The sequence below is a fragment of the Panthera uncia genome, unplaced genomic scaffold (assembly GCF_023721935.1).
Source record: "Panthera uncia isolate 11264 unplaced genomic scaffold, Puncia_PCG_1.0 HiC_scaffold_179, whole genome shotgun sequence".
Lineage (NCBI taxonomy): Eukaryota > Metazoa > Chordata > Mammalia > Carnivora > Felidae > Panthera > Panthera uncia.
In genome coordinates this window covers 65,277-83,816 of record NW_026058459.1, presented here as the reverse complement: position 1 = coordinate 83,816, position 18,540 = coordinate 65,277, and the positions used below count along the sequence as shown (strand labels likewise).

The 18,540-nt window shown below is 41.8% G+C and overlaps 2 protein-coding genes across 2 annotated transcripts in view; both read left to right on the top strand.

Moving 5' to 3' along the window:
- Window positions 1-18,540, top strand: part of LOC125917394 (threonine--tRNA ligase 2, cytoplasmic) — a 63,053-nt gene that overhangs the window by 4,568 nt on the left and 39,945 nt on the right. Inside the window, exons 4-7 of the mRNA XM_049623602.1 lie at window positions 4,938-5,061; window positions 10,002-10,123; window positions 12,014-12,131; window positions 17,870-17,934. Coding sequence (XP_049479559.1) covers window positions 4,938-5,061; window positions 10,002-10,123; window positions 12,014-12,131; window positions 17,870-17,934 — 429 coding nt within the window. The remainder of the gene's footprint in view (window positions 1-4,937; window positions 5,062-10,001; window positions 10,124-12,013; window positions 12,132-17,869; window positions 17,935-18,540) is intronic.
- On the top strand, window positions 14,288-15,585 carry LOC125917395 (microtubule-associated proteins 1A/1B light chain 3B-like). Its single transcript, XM_049623603.1, has one exon. It carries the CDS (start codon window positions 14,327-14,329, stop codon window positions 14,702-14,704), a length of 378 nt encoding a protein of 125 aa, XP_049479560.1. The 5' UTR covers window positions 14,288-14,326; the 3' UTR covers window positions 14,705-15,585.

Genomic DNA, 18,540 nt, shown 5'->3' with positions numbered 1-18,540 from the left:
ATTAACTGAAAAACTATCTGAATACGTAAGGGTTCAGTGAGGTGTCTGGATATAAAATAAATGAGAAACTAATAGCTTTATTAAATTATACTGCCTGTTGTCTTGGTTAACTGAGAGTTGATTGCATAGATGACTGTTCCTGCTCTGAGCAAGTGTATGCCTTTCTAAGCATAACATGTAAAGTGAAATCATTAAGGAAAAGATGGAAAGATTCAAACTGCACAAAAAATAAAACAAGAAAAATGGCTATGTGTAAAAATGACACATAAAACAGAAAATGACAGATGTGAAAAAAATGTACTATATAGAACAAATGATTGTTCTCGAAGTATTTTTCAAATTAATAGGAAAAAGAAGAAAACTTCAACAGAGGAATAGATTATCTGAGAAATGTAAACAGAATTATTATGTGTTACTGATTTGTCCAATATTTATGAATAGCTGTTAATACTGATACAGTCTTGGGGAAGTGACTCTGGTGTAGGGCAGATAAATAGGTCCAGTCTCTCAGACTTTTAAAGCCTTTAAAAACGTGCAAACCCTAACCCTTGGACCCAGTAATTCTATTCATAGCCATTTATCCTAAGAAAATACCTAGTAGAAAGAAATGGGCAAAAGACAGTTCATAGTAGTTGGTGAAAGAATTCTTTTCAGAATATGGTCCCCTAATCACCAGCACTAGCACCATCTGGGAACTTAGAAGAGCAAATTCTTGGGGCCCTGCTCCATGCCTCTTGAATTAACTAGCAATCTGTATGTTTATGAGCCCCTCCAGGAGTCTCTGATGAAGTCCAGGTTTGCGCACCCCTGAGTTAGGCTAAACTGCTGTGGCAAGAGACTCCCGATGACCATGGCTTAAATGAGGTAGACATCACATTCTCTCACTTGACAGTCCAGAGATGACCAGCCCAGGCTGGTGGAGGACGTCTCTGGGCCATGCAGTCCTTGGTGGACCTGGGTTCCTTCTGTCTTGTCACCTGCCATTCCCTAGGCAGGGTTTGTCCACGGGGAGGGGTGGAAGCTGAGTTCATGGACCCACGGACTCTCCTGCGGGGTGGGGGGGGGGTAGGCGGGGAGGAGCAGCTGAAGAACAATGATGCTTTGAGGCCCAGACCCCTCAGTGGCGCACTTTCATTTCCACTTAACATCCTATTGGCTCACATTTAGTCACATGGCCACCCCTGGCTGTAAGAGAGAATGGAAATGTAGCTCCTGCCTGCCAGCCGCATGTCCAGCTATAAAGCCTTCTTGCCATGGAAGAGAGGAAGCATAGTTTAGGGGACCACATCTGCCACAGTGTGCCCCTGTGACATCCAGAGATCTGTGAGACCCTCTTTTCATCATCCCACATGCTCAGTCCCTCCCCAGGTGAGACAACTCTGGGTCCCATCAGCTGAAAGCACAGGATGTCCAAGTGCATTGCAGAACACCCCCGTCAGGCTGGCTCCTTACACTCTGGCAGCAAATACACTACTTGACAAGGCCGCCCATCCCGCACGTATACGCAGTGGTGGGGTACTCACAAGGCCATCACAGGGAAGCATGTTTGGAGGAAAAGAAGGAATAACACAGACAGCAATGTACGGAAGGCATCAGGTCCTGCTGGCAGGGACTGTGAGGCCCACAGCCTGGCAACGGGTAGTGCCGGATCAGCCCACCTGGCCACCCCTTGTTTTCTGCGAGCAGCCCGCTTGTCCACTGTCCTCCAAGGGCCCTGATTTTGCTCTGTGGGAAGGTCCTAGTTGTCCCTCATCCTCATTAGTCACACTGGGGGGCTCAGAGCTCCTCCGAGGAGCCAACAGTCACAGGTGTTTGTAAGCTGGGCTTGTCACTGGGCAGCACAGTTGTCTCCAGTGTGGTAGACTTCCAGTCGGTCTGCTTCTAATCAGTTCCAAGAGAAGTAATCTCCGAGAGTAATCCGAGAGAAATAATCCACAAGAAGGAATTCTTCTAGATGGAGACTTCTCATGCTTTTGTTCCTTGGTTTTTGTGCTTGACTCTTTCCTCTCTCTCCCTCAATTTAATGGACTGAGGTCCTAGGAAACAACAGGCTGTGGGAGGGCAGCACCCTTTAATCCGTGTGGTTGGCCTGGCCCCTCTTGTCTGTCTTGATGTGTGGCTTTTGAGAGGGGTTTTAAGTGCCAGTCCCTCCTGCTGTTTGGGACAATAGACTGTTTTTCCAATCTTGCACAGCCCCACATTTCTGGACTCTTAATCAGTTTGAATTACAGGCCACAGGCACAGCCTCTTGGCGGAGGCCTGTCCCTTCCATCTCTGCCTGTGAACGGGACAATCCTCCCTGGAGCCTATCTCGGTCTGGTGGTATTTACAAAAACTGCAGTAGCTACCCAGTGTTTACCAACCTTCTGCCTTTTTGTTACTGCTGCTTTATATGCTCCAGGCATTGTAAGCACATGAGTTTGCCTGCAGGTTGTATCAAATATTTTATCAAATATCTACCAATATTTATATTTTTCAAATATCAGATTATCTGCCAAGCCAGTGCCATGTGTTTTGTTTTTGTTACTTCCAAGTTCTTACTTTTTTTTTTAATTAAACTTAAAAATTTTTAAGCTTATTTGTTTTGAGAGAGACCTCTGTCTTATGCTCTCTAGTGAGCACAAGTGGGGTACGGGCACAGAGAGAGAGGGGTACAGTTTCTGGAGCGGGCTCCATGCTGATAGCAGAGAACCCGATGAGGGGCTCAAACTCACGAACCGTGAGATCATGACCTGAGCCAAAGTCGGATGCTTAACAGACCGAGCCACCCAGGTGCCCCTTTACTTTTTTGTATTAGTTAAGATAGAAGCTAGGCTGCTGCAACAGCTTCAGTGGCTTAAATATGATCAAAGTCTCTCTCAGGTAGGTAGGTAGCAACCTGGAGGTGCGGGGTCCAGCTTGACAGGGCAGCAATTCTCCATAAGTCGTTTGGGGACCAGAATTCCTTATGTTTGGTTGCTGGACCATCTTTATGTACAATGTTACACTAGTGTGCATGGTCCAGGGAACCCCACCAGCGTGCTGTAGTCCGCAGAAGGCGGGGAGAGGGTGGAAGAGGCCTCTCCACTGCCTTAAGGCTGAGATACGGAAGTGCTACAGGCCACTTTTGCTGGTACCCATTGCTTCCAAACTTCCAGGGGAACCTGGAAAACTATACCAGAAGGAGGGAATGGATTTGAAGAATCCTTAGCAGTCCATCACAGCCAGTAAAAATGAAATAAAATTCTACTTAATAACAATATCTAACATTTATTAAGTTTGTATTATGAGAGTACACCTTATTTAATCCTTAGAATAAATGTATGAGGAAGGTTGTATAAATTCCCATTTTACAGATGAGAAACTGAAGCTTAGAATAAATTGCCCAGTGTTCAAGTCCAGGTTGGTCTAACATGAGGGCAGGTGCTCTTAACCACAGCACTGTACTGCTGCTCAAGTTGCTCACAGAAAGGCAAGTTAAAACATTATATTGTAAAGATGACACAGTTTAGTAGTACCTGACGTTGTGAGGACACAGAGAAAAGGTATTCTTGTGCCTTTCCTGGAAGGAAAATTTGGCAGTATATTCCAGCAAGGTCATTAAAGTGCATTGCCCTTGACCCAGCAGTTTTACTTGACCAATTTTTCCTGGGAAAAAATAATTGGGAACTAAGATGTGTGTTCAAGAATGTTCGCTGCAGTGTTATTTGTCATTGGAAAAGCAAAACAAAACAAAACATTCCTGCCAAGAAATGACCAAAGTGCCCAGCCATGGAGGATCCATTAATCAATTCTTGATTCTGCTGCAGCTATCAACCAGCATGATTTTCTTTTTTTTTTTTTTTCTTTTTTTTTTTTATTTTTGGGACAGAGAGAGACAGAGCATGAACGGGGGAGGAGCAGAGAGAGAGGGAGACACAGAATCGGAAACAGGCTCCAGGCTCCGAGCCATCAGCCCAGAGCCTGACGCGGGGCTCGAACTCACGGACCGCGAGATCGTGACCTGGCTGAAGTCGGACGCTTAACCGACTGCGCCACCCAGGCGCCCCAACCAGCATGATTTTCAAGTCTGTCTACCATCCAGGAAAATGTGTGACTTACTAAGTTTAAAAAGTACATTACCAAGTAACATATACAGAATGGTACTATTATGATTTTTATATTGGTGTATATATTTACCTAAAAACGTGGAAGAACAGGGGCACCTGCGTCCAACTTCAGCTCAGGTCATGATCTCACGGTTTGTGAGTTCGAGCCCCACATCGGGCTCTGTGCTGACAGCTCAGAGCCTGGAGCCTGCTTCAGATTCTGTGTCTCCCTCTCTCTCTGCCCCTCCCCTACTCATGCTCTGTCTCTCTCTGTCTCAGAAATAAGTAAACATTAAAAAAATTAAAAAAAAAACATGGAAGGACATACAGAAAAATGTTAACAGTAATTTCTGGGTGGTGGGATTGAAGGTGATATGTTTTTCTTTGCTTTTCTGTGCTTTCTAGGTTTCTTAATGTGTTATTTTTGTCAATAATTTTCAAAAAACTGTAAGTGTGTGTGTGTGTGTGTGTGTGTGTGTAACAGAGAGAGAGAGAGAGAGAGAGAGAGAAGAAGGAGGAAGAGGAGGAGGAGGAAGAGGAGGAGGAGGAAGAGGAGGAGGAGGAGGGGTAGATGTATAAAAAGACTAGAAAGACATGTACCAAAATGTTACGATCATTTATTTCAGGGTGGTTTTATTCTTTGTCTTTTTCTGTTTTCCAAGTTCTTCTTTTTTTTTTTTTACAGTGAATGTGTACTATTTTTTTATTTAAAATAAATGTTACAAAATTTGAAAAACCTGTTCTTTTAGTTTACATTTGTACTTTCTATTCACTCAAAAAAAAGCCCTAAAAATTATTTTAATCTTTTGTTTTAACAAATCATTGCAGCATGTGATAAGGTTAACTCTCACATGACTCTTCTTTTACCAGTCAGGAACTGGCTGAAAGCACAGTGGTAGCCAAAGTCAATGGTGAATTATGGGACTTGGACCGTCCATTGGAAGGGGATTCCACTCTAGAGCTGCTTATGTTTGATAATGAGGAAGCCCAAGCTGTAAGTATTTAAAAAGAATCAACTAAACATTGGATATTGTGAACTATGTTATGTACAAAGACACACATTGAAGTCAAGAATGATGAGTTTTGTAACCTTCTAGAACTTAAAATTTCTGTATTGGTGTTTAGTAAGTATTTAGTGAATTTTTGTGGAATGAATACATACAAATATATATTAGCTTTTAAAGTAGCCCTTATTTATCATTTCTGAAGATAGTTGTGTCCTTATGCTATAATGCTTTAATTATAAAATCAATGTACATTTGACATGAATTTTTAATAGATTCTTAGAAATGGGTCTACTTTATAATATAATATGTGCAGGAGAATTGGGAAAAGTTATCAAAGCTTAGATATCTTTTTATTTATTTTTTTAAGTTTATTTATTTTGAGAGAGAGAGAGAGAGAGAGAGAGAGAGAGAGAGGAGGACAAAGCAGGCTCTGTGCTGACAGTAGAAAGCCCTTTGTGGGGCTCAAACTCATGAACCACGAGATCATGACCTGAGCCAAAGAGCCACCCAGGCACCCCTTAGACATCCTTTAAATACTTATTAATGTAATATTCTATAAAATAGATACCACATTTCATGTAGTTCTCTGATATACATTGTTACCTTAACTTTGCAATTTCTCTTCAGGCAGTGTCCATTATCTGCCTAAAACCTAACCTAAGCTTAGCTTAGTTTCTATTAATCGTGACACTTGATTTCTTGATTTGTTAATCCAAACTTATAAGAACCATACTATAATTACTTTCCTGTTTAAAATATGCAAAGCATAACAATTAAGTAGCTAAATAATACAATATTAATAAAATCATGTTGAAAGTGATTCAGAAAGAGCAATTTTTAGGAGAAACACAAAACATATATGTATTATTTAGTTTTTCTTACTAGTTGTTAACAACTGTCGCCTAGCATCATCCCGGATGTCATCCCTAGACTTTACAATTGTATATATTCCCTTAGTCACCTGACCAGCATCTACAGTGCTGGACGCATGTGCCAGACCCTGTAGGGCTGCAGTGGACAGAACATGGAGACTCCTGTTTCAAAGAGTTTACCTCTAGTAGGAGGAGGTATTAAACAAGAAAACAACCAATGAGAGGTTTTCAGATAGTGTCAGTTTCTGGAGAAAGTCAAATAGGGGCTGGAACCAAGAGCAGCCATGATAGTTGGTGGGGCAGTTAGTTTTGATCCTCAACTAAAGGCCCAAATCCTACCCGAAAGCCTTGTGCTTGCCTACACTGGCTGGCTCTTGGTTTGTCTGCAGGTGTTGTTCCTATGACTCTTTTTTAATAGCTGGCTATTGAACTTTTTCAATGTGTCAGGCATTGGGGTGTTCGGGGAATGGGAGAACTACCAAATTTAATGTTCCATGGAGGTGTTGGTATCTTTGGAGTCCTTTCCTCCTGGCATTCAGTAACATCATGAAAAAAGAAACATTCTTTATCATGGGAAATCTTTCTAGAGTGCCTAACCAGTCAGTGTTTGCTTGCCATGCTCGTAACATGGTATCTGACATCAGATTATAGGGCTTTCATAAATATCTGTGGTTGTTGATGAAAATGATAATAGTAATAAACATTTACCAGAGCCAAGCACTGGCCTGGCCCATTATGCGCACATGTATTATCTCCTTGAGTCCCAAGTTACCCTAGCACACAGGTACTGTTTTAATCCCCATTTTACAGATGCAGCAACCAGTATCAAAATAGTCAAGTAACATTTCTAAGCTCTTGATGCTTCTTTTCATGTAACTTAGTAACAAATATTTTTTGTTGTTGTTCCTGGAATTTATTTTCCTGTTACTGTGAATATACTAAGATATTGAACATAAACTAATTTATAATATTTAATACATATCCATGAAAAAGAAACCCTATAGGAAAACAAATTTTGAAAACTCAGATCTAAAACAATGATAAATTGGGTGGGTGGGTGACTTAGTCAGTTAAGGGTCCAACTCTTGATTTCGGCTCAGGTCATGATCTCAGTGTTCGTGAGATCGAGCCCCACGGTGGGCTCCACATTGAGAGCACAGAGTCTGCTTGGGATTCTCACTCCCTCTCTTTCTGCCCTTCTGCTCATATGCACACCCCCCACCCCCACCCCCCCCACACACACAATCTCTCTTTAAATAAATAAACTTAAAAAGTGATAATGATTTTTTAAAGGTTTTTTTTGCTGTATGGAAACATTCAAGACACCTTTCTATTTTAAAAGGTGATTTTATTTATAAGACTATTTTAGTGCATAATGTAACATACAGAAGAAATACTCTCCACCTTCTAGATAAATTCATGTAGAAAATGACAGGAAGAATATCCACATAAAGCTGACAAACATGCACAACAGAAACAAGGGGAATTTTATAAAGTGACACAGCTTGCAGGTTTAAAATATATCTCATGATATTTCCTTTTGTAAGCCTAACATCTGGTAAAAGAATATACATAGATATATATTCTACTTTAAAGCTTTGGTGAAACCCCGGGGGAAATCAGTGATGTGCCGCGGTGATCTCAGGCTTAAGCAAATGTAGGGCGCTTTATTTAGAGGTGAACAAAACAAGCAGATTCATGTAGGAACTGAAGCCGCTAGCTCTGTGCTTGTAGTCCATTCAGTGGTCTCTTCCACTACATCATGGCGTGAGTCAGGTTCACCCCCAATTTCAGTGGCTGCTGCCCCCTGCATCCTGTGTATTATCTCAGCAGTCATGACAGTTAACCACACTCTTCTTTTAAGATTCTTTACGGCACCAGTGTTTTTCTGGCTTTATTCCCACCATTGGATCTTTCTCAGTCTTCTTTGCTGGCGTTTTCTTCATCTTTCTCCAGAGTGAAGAATTCCTCAGTGCTCAGTCATAGTACCCTCTGTATTTATGCTCCTGTTCTAAGCTGTCCTGTCTGCTAACTGTCTGCTGTCAGTTCTTCTGTCTGTAGCTAGACAGGCCTCAGTCTTGTGTACATTACCACCCATGTAATATCTCCATCCAGATATCATACAGGAATCTGTAGTATGTCCACGGTGACAACTCTTGATTCTAGCCCCAGAACTTACTCCTTCCCTGTCTGCCCATCTCAGGGCACAACTCCACCACATACCCAGTTACTCAACCTAGAATCTTGGAGATTGTATGTGATTGCTACCTGTTCCCTCAACTCCAAGTCTCTAATTGGTAAGCCATTACTGTCCTAACATATCTGGAATCTGTCCACTTCTGCTGCCATTACCGAGATTCTACAATGGTGTTATTATAGTACTGCCCAAGAAAATGTCCACCTGCTGTTCCATTCCCCTGAAATCCATTCCTGCTACCAAACGATGTTTTAAAATGTAAATTGAATAATTTCTTTTCTGCCTAAAACCCTTCAGTGCATCTCATTGCATTTGGAATAAAACCCAGATTCCCCCAGAAGGCCCGCAGGGTTACTGGCCCTTTCTTACCTCTGCAACTTTTCTCAAGTTACTTTATCCCTTACGTGTTAGCCACACAGGCCTTCCTGACTCCCTGTGTATGCAGAGCCTTCTCTGTTATTTATCATTACAGTGCTCCGTTCATCTCCTTTTACATCCTCTTCTTCTCTCATGATTACGCACTTACTGGTTAGTTTCTGCCTGTCTCCCTCACAATGTGCGGTAAACTGCATGAGGCCAGTGACTCGTTTCTTTCACTGTTGTATCCTCCGCACCCAACACAGTGTTTGGCTCAACAAACATCTAGGTGCGGACAGTGCGCCAAAGAAGACACTTGGGTTCCTGTTGACAGTTAGCCTACCCTCCTGGCGCCATCCAAAGCAAAGGTCTGTGCCAAGGACGGAGGCTCTGGGGCAGTTTGTGGATCATATCCCTGCTTAATGCTATGGGTTGGGATTGCACATAGCCTGCTCAGAGGACTCCCTGTGCTTTGACTTATTTGTCAAACAGCTTTCTAATTGTAAGGTTTTTTTATTTAATAAGGGAAAGAAAGGGCTGCCAGGGGGACTCCATTGTCTTGCTTTTCTGGTACCTCTATGTATCCAGTGACTTCAGTTAGTTTTAGTTTATCCATAAACCTTTGATTCCTTAGGAATTCAAAACCAAACTTTCTGAACTTGTAGATGTGATGACCAGCCCTTGGACTATGAATTAACTCATGTGTGTCCTCCTGCCCAGGAGTCTCAGGCAACCAGCAGGCATTCCCAGGCTATACTTTTCTCCCTTCAAAAAGTCATTCTGTCAAAAGCGTGTGGAGACTGCTGTGGAGACAGAAAACTACTTCGGCCTTCTGCGTTCAGCTTAGCTGCTGCCTCTGGAGGAAAAGAAAGGAAATCAGTGTCTGTCACGCCTGGCTTCCCTCCACTCTGGGCTGAATTGGGCTTGCATGCTGCTGCTTCCCCCTCAGCGGTCCAAGCCATGGTTGAGGCTGTCACATCTTCTCTGCAAGTTAAGATGCGCAGAAGGAAATGGTGTAGGAGCAGCTCAGAGCAGCAGTTTCACGCTAGAACCAAGCATATGGCTCTGGTATAATTGCAAAGCACTCAGAAAATGTTCTCTTCTCAGTGGGCATTGAAGATTTTCTTTTCAAATTGATGTCTTTTTCTTTGTAATGTTTATTTATTTTTGAGAGAGAGAGAGAGAAAGAGAGAGAATGAGAGAGAGAACGAGCAGGAGAGGGGCAGAGAGAGAGGGAGACACAGAATCTGAAGCAGGCTCCAGGCTCCGAGCTATCAGCACAGAGCCCGATGCGGGACTCAAACTCATGAACTATAAGATCATGACTTGAGCTGAGGTTGGACACGTAACCAACTGAGCCACCCAGGCACCCCAGTGTTACTCTATGTCTTGATGTTTATACCCTTAAAGTGTATGCACTTGCTTACTTATGTTACCGGACTAATAAGTTTCCATGACATGATTTTGATTGCCTCTGCCCTCTGTGTTTCATGCCCTGCAGGTGTACTGGCACTCCAGTGCTCATATTCTTGGGGAAGCCATGGAGCGTTACTATGGGGGCCACTTGTGCTATGGTCCACCCATTGAAAATGGATTTTATTATGACATGTTCATTGAAGACAGGTAATACCACTGAATATTCACTTCCGGAGGCATGTGTTTACAGTCCGTTGTTTTATGATGGTTACGTATTATTTTACTGAATGTGTGTGTTATATAACATGGCTGTAGATTGGCTGTGTTTGAAAATTAATTTTTTATGAATTAAGATTCCAGAGCAACATCTCCAACTTTCTTTTCCTCAGAAGGAAGTGATACAGTATCTATCTAATCCGGGACTTGCTACATCATAGTAGTAAATTAAGACCAGAATCACAGATTTAATCCTTAGAGAGCAGTGGGTGCACTTCTGCTCCATGATAACCGAGGGCGCTATCTGCCTCAGCCAGACATCTCACACAGATAAATACCAGGCAGAGTGGTGAACAGAGGCCTCACATTCGAGAGTTCTGTGCCCAGCCCCAGCCCACCTCGTTCCCTGTACTCCCCATAGTCCTTAAGGACCAGCTGTTAAAACTGAAACCTGAGGGTCCTTCCAATTCCTGTTCCTCACTGTCACCCCACACTATCCAGTCATTCCATCCGGGTCTTCCTGTTCTATCTCCTCAATAGTTCTCCTGTCCTCCCTTCCTCCCTTCCTCCTCTGTTACTTCTGCCTCAGTTTAGACCCATAGCATCTCTTGCTGGATGACTATGGTGCATTCTGTCCTTACCTGTTCCTTCCCCCCACCCCGACTGCTTAAATGGTCTCCCTAACTGAGCATCCGACTCTGTAGCTCCTACGTACAGGCTTGTCCAGCTTTATCTCCTGTTACCACTACCCAGAGAGTCATTCAACAAGAGTTTTTGACTGCTTCTTATGTGTTCTGTGCTTGGTGCTGGTGATTCATAAGTGAGCAGATCAGTCTGTCCCCATGGAGCTAACAGTCTCGCTAGCTTAGACAAAAGCAAACAGCCCTCTGCTGTCAGGTGGTGATGAGTGGTGTGAAGGAAAATAAACCAGCTGTGGGGAGGTATGTGCCACGACAGTGGTCATGAACGGGGGAAGTGATGTTGAAGTGGGGACCAGGATGGAGGGAGCAAGTTCTGAGGCAGTTGTGTGTGGGGGTGTATTTTGGGACATTTGGGGGAAACATTCTAGGCCTCTGGGACCTCCCTGGTGTGGGCCTATGCCTGACTTGTTTGAGGAAAGGTAAGGAAGGCCGTGTGCATGGAGGGGAATGAGGGCAAACCAGGGAGTGGCTGAAAGAGGTCAGCTGATGGCTCACAGTGGGCCATTCCCTGTGAGTGCCAGACTGGACTCGGCAGTTCACGCTCACAGATCTTTCTCCCAACCTAGATTCAACAGTCAGCGAGGGCCGGGATGTGTGAGCACTTACCACAGCCTTTTTTTTTTTTTTTTTAAGTTTATTTATTTATTTTGAGAGAGCAAGCAAGCAGGGAGGGGCAGACAGAGAGGAAGAGAGAGACAGAACCCCAAGCAGGCTCCACACTATCAGTGCAGACCCGACATGGGGCTTGAACCCACAAACCATGAGATCATGACCTGAGCCGAAACCAGGAATCAGATGCTTAACCGACTGAACCACCCAGGCACCCCTACTATAGCTCTTTTGAACAAAAAATGTAGATGTGTGATGTGTAAGGTAGACCACACAGAAGAACAGGCCTCAAAGGAGCTTACACTCTAACCAGCGAGTATTTTAACAGGGTTTTCAAATTGCACACTTCATCGCAGAGAAGATTTGTAGGCAAATCACTTCATCTGTTGGTGCCTCCGTTTTCCTCCTTGAGAAGTAAGATTATCGGCCCTGCATATGAATGTATGACTTTCTGAAGTCCGGGTACAATAAGGCACAAATTCCTCAGTTAATGACGAGCGTCCACAAAAAGGAACATACATGCGTGATGTCTGAGAAATCTGTGTTGACTATCACTTGCTCTTCTTTTTAGAGCCGTGTCCAGCACAGAACTGTCGGCCCTGGAGAACATATGTAAGACTATCATAAAAGAAAAGCAACCCTTTGAAAGACTGGAAGTCAGCAAGGAAGTGCTCCTCGAAATGTTTAAGGTAATTTCAGGAAACTCTTTGGAATAAGAAAACCTTTTGCCAGGAATAGTAAAAACAATTAATCAACATAGACAGCTTTTTTTTTTTTTTAAACAAATAATTGGATGTTGCTTGCCACATTGTTCCAGGTTGGCAACCTGTTGTGAGGTTGTCACTAGTCGCTCAATGTGATACTTCCCTACTTTTTCCAGAACATTAAAAAAAATTTTTTTTAAATGTTTATTTACCTTTCAGATAGAGAGAGCAGAGGCAGAGTGTGAGCGGGGAGGGGCAGAGAGAAAGGGACACAGAGAATCTGAAGCAGGCTCCAGGCTCTGAGCTGTCAACACATAGCCCAACATGGGGCTCGAACTCGTGAACTGTGAGATCATGACCTGAGCAGAAGTCGGATGCTTAACCAACTGAGCCACCCAGGTTCCCCATTTCCTGAACATTTTAATGCCAATATATGTAGGTAAATGACCAGGGGAATAGTTTTCATATATGTGTTTATAAATCTGATTCATTCTGAGTATTGTTAATATCCTGACTACTAAATTCAACAATACTTCTGTTTTTTTCTTTATACTGTTTTGACCAATGTATGTAAGCGTATGTAAATTTAAGAATGCTTAAATTTAGGGGCGTCTGGATGGCTCAGTTGGTTAAGCGTCCGACGTCAGCTCAGATCATGATCTCACAGTCCATGAGTTTGAGCCCCGCGTTAGGCTCTGTGCTGACAGCTCAGAGCCTAGAGCCTGCTTCGGATTCTGTGTCTCCCTCTCTCTCTGCCCCTCCCCGCTCATGATCTGTCTCTCTCTGTCTCAAAAATAAATAAAAACATTAAAAAAATACTTAAATTTACATTTTAAATCATATCAGAGAAAGCACATAATTTGAACACACAATATTGTTAATTTTGTGAGCTTGAAATAAAAGATAGATTTCGGCTTGGTAAAGTTGCAGCTACTCTTTTTGTGTGTGTGTGTGGTAAAATACCCAAAAGGGAAAAAAAAAATTTATGCTGACCATTTTTTTTTAAGTTTATATATTTATTTTGAGAGAGAAAGAGATGGAATCCCAAGCAGACTCCATGCTGTCAGCTCAGAGCCCGACATAGGGCTAGAATTCCCGAACCGTGAGATCATGACCTGAGCCAAAACCAAGAGTCGGACGCTTAACTGACCAAGTTCCTATTATGTCAATCATTTTTAAGTGTATAGTTCTGTAGCATTTGGTGCATTCATATTGGGCAAGCATCACCACCATCCATCTCCAGAGCTTTTTCATCTTCTCCAACTGGAACCCCACACCTAGTAAGCACTAATTCCCTGTTCCCACTTCCCCTTTTTCTGTCTCTATGAATTTGATGACTCTAAGAACCATATAAGTGGAATAATACAATACTTGTCCTTTGTGACCTCCTTTATTTTACCAGTGTAATGTGCTCAAGGTTTGTCCATCTTGTAGCGGGTGTCAGAATTTCCTTCCTTCTCAAGGCTGAATAATACTTCATGGTGTGTATAGACTGCATTTTGTTTATTCATTCATCTGTGGACGGACACTTGAGTTGTTTCCACCTTTTGACAATTCTGAAAAGTGTTGCTGTGAATGTGGGTGTACAAATATCTGATCGAGTCCCTGCCTCTAATTCTTTTGGGTGTATCTCCAGAAGTTGCATTGCTGGATTATATGGAAATTCTCAGTTTTGTCAACTGCCATACTGTTTGCCACAGCAGCTGTTAGCATTTTACATTCCCATCAGCAGTGCACGAGCATTCCGCTCCATATCCTTGCCAACACTTGCAGTTTTCTGTTTTCTTGGTAATAGTCATCCTAATGGGTGTGAGATGGCATCTCATTGTGCTTTTGGTTTGCATTATTCTAATGACTAGTGATATTAAGCATCTTTCCATATACTTATTGGCCATTTGTATATCCGATTGGAAGAAAAGTCTATCCCAGTCCTTTGCCCATTTTTTAATTGGGTTGTTTGTTTTTTGGTGTTGAGTTGTAGGAATTCTTTACATACTCTGGATATTAATCCTTTATTGGATATGTGATTTGCAGTTATTTTCTCCTCTTCGTGGGTTGCCTTTTTGCATCTCCTCTTAAGAATTAAACTCAATCAGACAAGGGAAGTTGCTGTCGCCACGGTCGGAGTCTCTGCCACTGCCGTCTGGAACAGCCGGACCCTCCGCCTCGCCTCCCGTGCCATGCTGTCGGAGAAGACCTTCAAGCAGCGCCGCACCTTTGAACAAAGAGTAGAAGATGTCCGACTTATCCAAGAGCAGCATCCTACGAAAATCCCAGTGATCACAGAACGATACAAGGGTGAGAAGCAACTTCCTGTACTGGACAAAACCAAGTTCCTTGTACCTGATCACGTCAACATGAGTGAGCTCATCAAGATCATTAGGAGGTGCTTACAGCTCAACGCTAATCAGGAGTTCTTCCTGTTAGTCAATGGACACAGCATGGTGAGTGTGTCCACTCCGATTTCTGAAATGTATGAACATGAGAAGGACGAAGATGGGTTCCTGAATATGGTATATGCCTCTCAGGAGACATTTGGAATCAAAGTGTCTGTGTAAGACTAGAAAAATGCATCTGTTCTAGAATTTTTTTAAGCCCTTACCAAGGAAAAAAAAGGGGACATAACCAACTGAGATTGATCCATTCATCCAATCACAGACCATCAAAATCAGTAGTGTTCCTGCCTAGGAGTTGTAGGAAGTTGTTTTGTGCTGCAAGCAGAAAAATGGATCTCCACGTGAGCACATTCAGCTTTGGAAAAACCATTATTTAACCTAGGCTGTTTTGTTTTCAAATTTAGAAGTTTAAAAATAAAATACTTTGCATTCTAAGTTGCCGATAAAATAGAACTTCATGTTATTCTAAGGCTCTTTCCCTATGAGGAACTTGCAACATAAGCATTCAGAGAGAAATTCGTTTCCAGGTTCACAGAACCGGCCAACTTTGTGTAGAAGAGTTTCCACTCAACTAGAGAACTCTCTTTAAGAGGATCTTGGAAAGCATAAGTTGTCAGGAATAGCCCCCTTCCCACCCGCCCACATTGGCCATAATAGTGGGCAAAAAGCAGGAAAAATTGAGGTGGATAAAACTCTGAACTGCTGCTCAAGGTTCTCGACTCCTAGTTTAGTGTGCCCCGAGTCCACGCCTGTGCAGTGCCATTCTGGGGGGGGAGGGGGGGCGGGGTTCATTTGCTTCTCTAGACAGTAAAGCGCCACTGCTCAATAAGAACCTTGAATGACTTAACATTTTGGTCTAGTTTCTCAAAAGGCCCAGGGAAGAAAAATGTGACATTTCTTCTGGTTTGCATATTCTCTGAGAGGTCAAACTGCCATCTGCTTTGGTAGAGAAATGAGCTGTTCAAGCAGTTTTGTTCCTTAGGTCAGTGGTAGAAACTACAGAACATGGAAAGTAAAGCATTAAAATTCAGATACACTCCCTCTTAAAAAAAAAAAAAGAATTAAACTCAATAAAAAAAAACACCTCCAAGTTTGTGAAGAAAAATAATTTTGCTTGAACATAAAAGTATGAGACAGTTCAATCATACATATCTATTTTTTTCTCCCAACAACTACCTTCCTCAAGTAGTTATTTAATATAAAGTACCTGTCTCCAAGGCAATAGTGATGAAAGCAGGAAAGAAAGTGTCTTCTGAGTTTTTAATGTAACAATATGATCATTTATTGTAAACTTAGTTTTTGTTTATGTAAATTAAAAATGCAGCTGTGTCCTCAGAATTTTATTTATTTCATGTAGTTCAAATTGCAATCTTCTAAATGTGAGACCCGAAACCAATAAAATCTAGAAAACTCAGGCAATATCTTCTTTGACATTGGCGGTAGCAACTTCTTTCTAGAGATGTCTCCTGAGGCAAGAGAAATAAGGGCAAAAATAAACTATAGGGATTATATCAAAATAAAAAGCTTTTGCACAGCAAAGGAAGCAATCAGTAAAACTAAAAAGCATCCTATGGAATGGGAGAAGATATTTGCAAATGACATATCCAATAAAGGGTTAGTATCTAAAATATATGAAGAACTTATAAAATTCAACACCTCAAAAATGAATAATCCAATTAAAAAATGGGCAGAAGACATGACATTTTTCCCAAAGAAGACATACTGATGGCCAACAGACAGATGAAAAGAGGCACAACATCATTTATCATCAGGGAAATGCAAGTCAAAACCACCATGAGATACCACCTCTCACCTGTCAGAATGGATAAAATCAACAGCACAAGAAACAATAGGTGTTGGTGGAGAAAGGGGAACCCTCTTGCACTGTTGGTAGGAATGCAAACTGGTGCAGCCTCTCTGAAGGACAATATGGAGGTTCCTCAAAAAATTAAAAATAGAATTACTGTATGATCCAGCAATCGCATTACTAGGTATTTACCCAAAGAATACAAAAATACTAATTCAAAGGGATACCTACACTCCAATGTTTGTAGCAACATTATCTACCATAGCCAAATTATGGAAACAGCCCAAGTGTCCATTGACTGATGAATGAATAAAGAAAAGGTGGTGTATATATATATATATATATATATATACACAATGGAATATTATCCAGCCATAAAAAATAATGAAATCTTGCCATTGAAGACGTGGATGGAGCTAGACAGTACTAAGCTAAGAGAAATAAGTCAGAGAAAGACAAATACCATATGATTTCACTCATATGTAGAATTTAAGAAACAAAACAAAGGAGCAAAAGGGGGGGGGGAGAAGGAGCAAGACAAACCAAGAGACAAACTCTTTAAAAAAAATTTTTTTAACATTTATTCATTTTTGAGAGTGAGAGAGACAGAGCATGAGTGGGGGAGGGGCAGAGAGAGAGGGGGGGACACAGAATCTGAAGCAGGCTCCAGGCTCTGAGCTGTCAGCACAGGGCCCAACACAGGGCTTGAACTCATGGACCGCGAGATCATGACCTGAACCAAAGTTGGACGCTCAACCAACTGAGCCACCCAGGCACCCCAAGAAACAAACTCTTAACTGTAGAGAACAAACTGATGATTACCAGAGGTAGGTGGGGGTGGGGATGGGTTAAATAGGTGACAGGGATTAAGGAGGGCACTTGTGATGAGTACCTGATATATGGAAGTCATGAATTGCACTATATTGTACACCTGAAATTAGTATTACACTGTATATTAACTAACTGGAATTTAAATAAAAACTTTAAAAAGTACACTCTAAAAATGAGATAAAAAAATTGGAATCTTCTAGAACAGTGCCGTTCAATAAAAATATAATGTGATTCACAAATCTGAGCCACGGATATAATCTTTTTCTGGTGGCCACATTTTAAAAGTAAAAGAATGGCAAAATTAATTTTTATAATGTCGTATTTAACCCATTATATCAAAAATATCACTGTATCATGTAACCAACATAAAAATAGTTACTAAACTATTGTACATTCTTTCATAGCACGTCTCTGAAATCCAATGTGTTTTGCACTTACACACATCTCATTTCAGGCTGGTTCCATTGCAAGTGCTCAATAGCCACACGGGCTTGTGGCTCCTGTTTTGGACAGTACAGCTCTAAGCTATGAGCTCTTGGTATTCCTGGGGTCTCAGCACTAGAACATAGTAGACACCCATTCAGTGTTTGTTGAAAAAAAATAAGTTTTTTTCCTAAAAAGAAAAATTTTTCCTACTTAAGCATTTTACATAATAACATAATAATATGTAAATATGTTTTTCTTTATAGTACAATAAATTTAAATGCCGCATCCTGAATGAGAAGGTTAACACTCCAACTACGACAGTTTACAGGTAAAGTGTGTGTAGACTGTATTTATTTATTTATTTATTTTGAATTTTTAAAAATGTTTATTTATTTTTGAGAGAGAGAGAGACAAAGTGCAAGCATAGGAGGGGCAGAAAGAGAGGGGGACACAGAATCTGAAGCAGGCTCCAGGCTCTGAGCTGTCAGCACAGAGACTGATGCGGGGCTCAAACTCAGGAACCATGAGATCATGACCTGAGCTTAACTGACTGAGCCACCCAGGCACCCCAAAGTGTGTGTAAATTTTAAGTGGTGCTCAGTGGTAAACTTTAAGGCATTAGCAGTAGAAGCAGTTGGTCCTTGGGTGGGTGGTCTCTTTGTCAATTTGCATAGTTGGTATACTATGTTAGCTAGAGACTCCAAAATGTTATCAGCAAAAGGAAATTATTATGTCTTCATTTGTGTTTATCAGTCTGCTGCTGAAACCCGAATTTCATTTTCCAGATGTTAGCTGTAGCAGCATCTTTCCCCATGTGGGTGAGATTGTGTTTGCCCAGTGCTTTACATTTCAAGGGGAGCTCTTTAGGAACGGAATTTTGTTTCATCCTCATATTCTTATTAATGTGGCAGTGGGAGCTGTTAGGGACCATCCC

Excerpts from the sequence above, each read along its gene's own strand:
- LOC125917395 (XM_049623603.1), top strand. The coding sequence starts at position 14,327 with ATGCTGTCGGAGAAGACCTTCAAGCAGCGCCGCACCTTTGAACAAAGA.